An 8285-nucleotide genomic window follows, 5' to 3' on the forward strand; every position below is an offset into this window, starting at 1 on the left:
TTAACCTTTTTATCAGGAATCCTGTTTTTTTTTTATTATTAATTATGTTATCTAGTTGGAATTTAACTTCTTCTTCTTAAGTTTGTTATGGATTATTTCAGAAGGGTTGTTAGCATATGAGTCATTTAGTTTTTTTAGTTTTTCTTCTAAGTCTTTTTCAGTGGCTATATCTTTTTTTTCTTGTACGATGCGTATGATATAATTTTTCCTCTCAGTACAGCTTTTGCTGTTTCCCATAAAAATGTTGCCGTGGTTTCAGGAGAATCGTTCATTTCAAGAAAGGATGCCCATTCCCTCTTAAAGTAGTTATCAAAATCTGGATCTTTGAGTAATGAGGTATTAAAGCGCCATCTTGTGGTGGGATGTTTGGGTTGTTCGATATTTAGGGAAAAGGAGTTGGGGGTGTGATCGCTGATTATTACAGGGTGGATTGGGAAAAAAATGTGTGGAAGAAGGAGTCGTCGTCTCCATTTGGGCCATAAATATTTGCAATTGTTATGTTGTTGTTACATAATGTAGCATTGATAATAATATAACGTCCTTCAGGGTCAGTGGTTGTTGATTTGTGAATTAATGGCACATTTTTGCTGATTAAAATTGAATTGTAAACATTAACAGACTGTGCTACCATCCTGAGCCTGTAATAGGTCCATCAATAACAAGTATATGCCAGACATGAGGACAAACAATAGACATAAAGACATGGGTGGGAGGAGAGGAAAAAAAAGACTGTGGGGGTAAGTGTTTCAAAGGGTGGAAGCAAATAGGATAAACTTAAGTGTGTGTGTGCGTGTGTGCGTGTGTGCGCGTGTGTGTGCGTGAGAGAGAGAGAGAGAGAGACGTTAGCGAGGGAACAGGAGGAGAGACAGATTCATATATATATATATATATATATGTACCCCAGTCTCCGCAGCCGTTCCCTAATGATGCGACCTCGATGAGCTGGAGCATTGTCGTCCATGAAGATGAAATTAGGCCTGTGTTGTTCATGCAGGGGCACAATGACTGGATTAATGATGTTATTCAGGTAGTATGGGCTTGTCACTGTTCCATTAGGGCAGTTCTGTATTGACTAGACACACCTGCCCACACTGTAACACCACCACCACCAAAGGCTCGTCTGGTGACAACAGTGGCTGATGCATAGTGCTCTCCTTGACGTCTCCAACATCGTTGGCGGCCATCATTTCTGCTCAACATGAATCGGCTTTCATCAGAGAACAGCACTGAGGCTCACTGGTCCCTCGTCCAGCGTAAATGCTCCCTGGCCCATGCAAGACGATGACACCTGTGCCTGGTGGTGTGGTCAGGTACCCTTGCAGGTCGTCTAGCATGCAGACCATGCTGATTTAAACGGTTTCGAATGGTCTGACGTGACACTTGGGTACCTGCACCTCCCTTAACCCTATAAAGCCTGAACTATGAAAGAATTGGCAGAAAATTCCAAATTTTTTAAATTGAACCCTTTATTTAGTCCTATAACAAAATATATATTAAAAAAAATTCAAAAAATATGTTATTACACAACCTTTCTGGTGTATGATGTATGATATGTACTTGAAGTGCCAATGGTATGGACCAGGGTGAACAGGGGAAATGTTCAAAAGTATACAACAGTATTTTGGTCAAGTTTTGATTAAACTGAAAACGAAAAACGGAATTGAAAATGTGTATCATATATGATACAAATGGCTTTATAGGGTTAAACGTGCCTGGAGTTGAGTGGCATTCATCATCCGGTTCCACAGGGCACTGTTCACAATGAAGCAGTCATCAGTGTGGGATGTGGCCAAAGGACGTCCACTTCTCTGCCTTTCTGTGACTCTTCCAGTCTCTCTGTATCTCTGTTGCAACCTGCTGATGACAATCTGTGACACTCTAAGCTCAGTGGCCACTTCCGTCTGAGAACATCCTGTTTGAAGCCTCGCAATGGCGAGGTGCTGCTGATCAATTGTTAGATGTCGTCTTGGTCTCATGATGTCAAAATGTGAACAGCATGATGAGGAGGACTGTTTAAATACCAATTCTAATTGAACCAGGAAATGTATTGGTCGATTCATGGATCAAACACCTGTTGTGAATTTTGCCGTTAAGCTCCTTGTTAGAGAACAGCAACTTGTGCAAAAAGTACTGAAACACTGAACAGTTGGACATGTGCATTCAAACGTTTATAGAAGGTCACATTAAGTTCATCTGTAAAGGTTATAATGCATTATAGGTTCATCCTGAAATTTAACCCGAAAGCCGAATATCCCTAACTTTTTGTGAGTAGTGTGTGTGTATATATATATATATATACATACATACATATATATACATACACACACACACACACACACACACATATATATATATATATATATATATATATATATATATATGTGTATATATATCAGGAGGTCATGACAGTGTGGATACCTGACAGAAAATGACACTGAATCCACATTTTTGCGAAGATTTGGGCTTTTAAAGGCTGTGGTCTTAAACTTTTGATCAGCTGATGAACAGCCTATTTCAGTTTAATGGTTGTTTGCAATAAATTGCTTACTCATTTTTAGGGCCCGAGCACTGTCCCAGTGCGAAGCCCTATTGTATCTGTATCGTTTCTTCTCCTCCCTGATTAGGGCCCGAGCACTGTCCCAGTGCGAAGCCCTATTGTATTTGTAGTGTTTTTTTTTTCTTCGCTATTATTATTACGTCTCTTTGACACTTAATTTGACCCCCTAAACATGCTCAAAAACTCACCAAATTCGGCACGTACACCAGGTCTGGCGAAAAATTCGATAAAATCAAAAATCGGAACCCCCCGGTGCAAAAATGGGCTCGGTAGCGCCACCTAGGGACGCAAAGGCAGCCGCTGCGGCCCACAGGAATGTCATAGAAAGACCAAATCAGCGCCAAAACGTAGATCTCATCAAGCCCGACATTTTTCGTGCCGTGCCCCCCACCTAAAACCAACAGGAAGTCCGCAATTTGCGTTTGAAAGTCACGTTTTCGCCCAAATTTGCGCTTTGTAGAAAATGTATCTCCTCCCAGGGCGTTAATTTTATTGGCTTGAACAGCTAATACATGACAGAGGACACAGTGCTTAACAACAGTTCTTCAAGGTTAAGTAACATGTCGAACGGTTTGGATTTCACAAGCCCTCAAAGTCAGAGTGTCCACAACCAGCGCCTCCACTTTTTCCCATGGGCTCTGGTGGGAATAGCGCAGAATGCTAGTGGCTAATTAGGCCCCTGCTGACTAAAGTAAAACTCTGACAGCTTCCAAACCTATGCCGATGGAAAGAGGACCACAATTCCTACAAAACTATGTATCATGGTGTGGATTGGAAAAACTGTGTGGCCACGGTGAAGAGTTGTTTAACAGGTGGGACTCTGGATTCTCTGCTCTGCACTGTTCTCCCTCCCCTCCTCCACTCCTCTGACTCACAGTAACTGCCTGCAGCCTTCTCCCAATGCACACTCATTGGGAAGGAGCAGTAACAACTCTGTGTGTGTGTGTGTGTGTGTGTGTGTGTGTGTGTGTGTGTGTGTGTGCTTAATGCCACAGCCACCGGGCACAAGTGGGCACGAGGCGGCACGGGTGCGAGGGCCCGTCCAACGCTGCTTGCAGCTTTAATTATTACGTTTCTTTGACGCTTAATTTGACCCCCTAAACATGCTCAAAAACTCACCAAATTCGGCACGCACACCATGTCTGGCGAAAAATTCGATAAAATCAAAAATCGACACCCCCCGGTGCAAAAATGGGCTCGGTAGCGCCACCTAGGGACGCAAAGGCAGCCGCTGCGACCCACAGGAATGTCATAGAAAGACCAAACCAGCGCCGAAACGTAGATCTCATCAAGCCCGACATTTTTCGTGCTTGTGCCCCCCACCTAAAAACAACAGGAAGTCCGCCATTCGCATCTGAAAGTCACGTTTTCGCCCAAATTTGCGCTTTGCATGAAATCTATCTCCTCCCAAGGCGTTAATTTTATTGGCTTGAAAACCGAATAGATGACAGAGGACACAGTGCTTAACAAAAGTTCTTCAAGGTTCCGTATAATTTCGAACCGTTTGGATTTCAGAAGGCCTCAAAGTCAGAGTGTCCACAACCAGCGCCTCCACTTTTTCCCATGGACTCTGGTGGGAATAGCGCAGAATGCTAAGGGCTAATTAGGCCCCCTGCTGACTAAAGTACAAGTCAGACAGCTTTCAAACCTATGCTGATGGAAAGAGGACCACAATTCCTACAAAATTATGTATCATGGTGTGGATTGGAAAAAGTGTGTGTCCACTGTGAAGAGTTGTTTAACAGGTGGGACTCCGGTTTCTCTGCTCTGCACTGTTCTCCCTCCCCTCCTCCACTCCTCTGACTCACAGTAGCTGCCTGCAGCCTTCTCCCAATACACACTCATTGGGAAGGAGCAGTAACAACTCTGTGTGTGTGTGCTTAATGCCACAGCCACCGGGCACAAGTGGGCACGAGGCGGCACGGGTGCGAGGGCCCGTCCAACGCTGCTTGCAGCTTTAATTTTTTTTTTTTTTTTTTTGCCTCACTCCCATTTCTTCTTTTTGCATTTTGAAGCTCTACTTAGAACCTTCTTAAGATCCAACAGTGCAAAATGTAAATTCTTGCAATTTTTCAACTGGTCTTAAAATTTTGATCAGGAGTGTACACACAAACTTTAACCTTGAACGCACACACATCTTCTTGCTAAGATTGCTTCATACTCTGGCTGGGTGTGCCTGAGTGGCCGTTAGGGATCACTTCCTCTTTTAAGCCTCTCACTGCACAGTAAAACACAGACTTGTCACAACATGTTTCAACCATTAACACATTTTGATCATTGCTCTTGATTATACTTAAAAGCCATGTTTATCTTTGTTTCTAATTATTAGTACTTTAACCATATCAATCGTTGTACATTAATCATGAGCAATCCTTACATGTTGTCTTAAAGCAACATCTTTATATTACATAGCATAGCAGTAATCATTATAAATCTTACACATATCTGACCCTGTTATACATATCTTGCGCTGACAATGAGTATGTTTACATGCACACCATATTCTGATTCGGGTCAATATTCTAGTTAAGGTAGTATCCCGAATATGGTGTTTATATGCGCTACAGCAACTGGAATATTCCGTTTACATGTTACTTGGCATATTCCCGTGTTTCGGTGTATTCCACACTCTTATTTAATGCAACACTCCGCCTGCAGGGGGCAGCAATGCGCCTATTGGTGTTTGGTCTGCAGGAAATACAGAAGAAGATGTCGCTATTTCTGTGTTTTCTCCCATCGATATACTCCATGATATTTAAGTCTTTCATTAGCTGAAGGCAGACTGTCTTCTCCTCCACATTCAAAAAATGCTGGCTCTTGCTGCTTTTTGCCATGCTGTTCGCCATGTTGTTCTCCCCGCTTGCAGTAACCATAACAACAAAGACGCCCCAGGATTCCTTGCGAATCGAGCATGCACAGATATAACCGAATATTCCGGTACGGGGCATTTTCTGATTAAGGTGTTTACATGGCACAATATTCTGGTTAAAACAGGCATATGCTAGGGGTCTTATTCGGAATATTCTCCAACCAGAATATGACCTTAATTGGGCTCATTACGTGTTTACATGACTCGTGCACAACCAGAATATTGATATTCTGGATATTCAGGAATTCCGAATAAAACAGGAATATGGTGTGCATGTAAACTTGGTCAATGTTAATGTGAAGTCCCGTACATTTACCAAGGCCTTTTGATGGAAAATCCCTTACTTTCGCAGTGTCACCATGACTAGGCTGTTTGGGGCGTGGGGGGATCTCACACCTTTTTGACAGAAGTAAGTGACATAAATAATAGATATCTACACAAGGCAAGAAAATGCTTTGGATCGTTCTGCTTAAATGAGGTTTTGAAGTGCCCTGCTGTCTGTTAGTGAAACACTTGAGGAGACACACCACAGCTAAACTGATTCAAACTGATTCTAGGTAACTCAAGGTAGCTCATATTGTGTATTGTATCATGAGATAAACATGTCCTCTCATCTCTATTTGTCATAATCATTTTTTTTATTGAAAATGCTGCTTCTCATGTTATGCTTACCCATTTTTTTCCACATATTTTTAAAAATGTATTATAAATTGAAGACAGTTAATGCGTACTTGCATAGCTTTCCAGCTCCAGTTTACATTTGTTACAGTCAGACATGATATGAGGGTTATTGAACTAAAAGAAAAGATAAAGACAAATCATGGACTGCCTGTTGGGGAGGGGAAGGCGGGGCTAGGTTGCATGGAGAGGGAGGGGGTGGGGGCCTGTGTCCCCTGCCCACCTTTATGTGAAAATGAAATCTACGCCCTTGCTAGGCATATTACATAATTGTTGATATAAAATTGATTAGATTTTCTCATCACTGTCATCCCCCAGCTCTCATCACGCCTGTTTGTAGGCAACTGCTGATCGCCCTCCTCACTTTTAGCTCAGTTCCGTTGTCAAAGTTTGCTCCTCGTCCTCTGACGGACAAAGCAGCCATCTGAGTACAACATGCCGGGCTTCCCCCTGTTCGCGGTCCTCGCCCTTGCTGCAGTCTCTGCGTCGCAAGAAGAGCTGATTGATGACATTCTCAGCAGCCTGTCCAAGGGCGCATCTTTCCTGGAGGAAGAGCATCAGAATATCAACCTGGACGGGGTGGTGGGATTCTTGATTCTGCAGGGTAGGGCGCTGCAAATACGGTATTATGTGGTCAATTTGTGACGCTTGGTTTGCCGAAAAATGCAGGGACACGCTGTTTTTGCCTAAACCAACGTCCCGTTAGAAACCTGGCGCATCCTGTCCGCCGCAGTGACTTCGATCGGGCAGATTGTTTTGTTGTCATGATCAGAATCAGTCGGTTTCAAGATGTTTGTGTTTGTTACAGCAGAACCGGACATGATTACTACAGAATGTTATTCATGGTCTCAAAACGGGACTCACGGAGGTGTTAAAGGGGGTTCCAGAGGAGCCTCAGTTAGACACAGTGCACTGTACCGTATTTTAGATAGCAAGATTTGAGAATGTGCCACAGGAAATTAATATCACACACAATTATATCTGTACCCACAGTTGTAGCCTACTAGTCAATACTAAACCAACAACTGAAATCTTCCCATATATAACCCTGTGAGACCAAACAGATTTGTGGTCCAGTCTCTTTTTTTCGTCCACCGACATGAAAAAATAATCAACATAGCCATCATAGTTGTGTCTCATTATGCACAGACTGAAACTGATGAAATAAATTGTCGCTGTTTTTTTTTTTTTTCCCCCCAAACATATAGAATAACTATTAAAAAAAACAATATCACTATATATAGTTTGGGGGTAATGAAGAAGAAATTATAAAGATAAAGAAATTATCTTAAAAAAGGAATAAGGAGAAGTAAAACCTATTTAATCCTACCTCTTTTTCACACTACACAATTACTGTGAATTACAGAAATATATTGTTCATACTCTTCATTGCAAGCAATCTGCTTCATTTAGTGGCAAGGCAAGTTTATTTGCCAAACACAAGGCAATTCAAAGTGCTTTACATAAGATATAAAAAGTCATAAAAACAATTGAAAAGACAAATATAGGATAAAAAATTAATTAAACTAGATAAAATAAGAAAAGAAAAAAGCATTAGCACATTACAGTTAGGCTACTGTGTATAAAAGGTGTATAAATGGCAGTAGCAAACAGTAAAGTTTGAAGCTTCTTTTTAAAAGAACTCAGATCCTCTGGAAGCTTGTTCCAGACATGCAGTGCACTGTGCTTTGTTTTGAGTTTCAGCACAGTAAAGCAAACCCATCCCAAACAACCCAAGAGGTCTAGACGCTTCAGAACACCGCAGCAGATCGGAAATGTGTTCACTGCTTCATAAACCAGGAACAGTATTTCAAAATGGATCCTCTGAGACACAGGGAGCCTGTGTTCCAGGACTCTAGCGGCAGCATTCTGAATGAACTGCAGTGACTGTGACTGACTTTTCACAGAGGCCTGTAAAGACACTGTTACAGTATGGACAGGTTTTTCTAAGCCATGCTGAGATAGAACATTTTAAGATGATACTTAATTTTGTTATTGTCTTAATTTGATAATTATTATTGAAGTCCAAATCCATAACTAGACCAAGATTTATGATCTTGTAGGACCATCCCAGTGAATTTGAATGTTTGGATGTTTGACTATTTTGCAAGTCATGCAGGAGTTTTAAAGATTTCACAATTTATTTTAAAAATGAATTTTGAATGAATGCTAACGAAGCCA

General features: G+C 41.7%; 1 protein-coding gene across 1 annotated transcript in view; it reads left to right on the top strand.

Moving 5' to 3' along the window:
* Positions 1-6454: 6454 nt before the first annotated feature.
* c8h16orf89 (chromosome 8 C16orf89 homolog) overlaps positions 6455-8285 on the top strand; it is a 37119-nt gene continuing 35288 nt past the window's right edge. The window contains exon 1 of the mRNA XM_030057643.1: positions 6455-6708. Within this exon, the coding sequence (XP_029913503.1) occupies positions 6540-6708 (169 nt within the window). The 5' untranslated portion in view covers positions 6455-6539. The remainder of the gene's footprint in view (positions 6709-8285) is intronic.

This window comes from Myripristis murdjan, chromosome 8, assembly GCF_902150065.1.
Source record: "Myripristis murdjan chromosome 8, fMyrMur1.1, whole genome shotgun sequence".
NCBI lineage: Eukaryota > Metazoa > Chordata > Actinopteri > Holocentriformes > Holocentridae > Myripristis > Myripristis murdjan.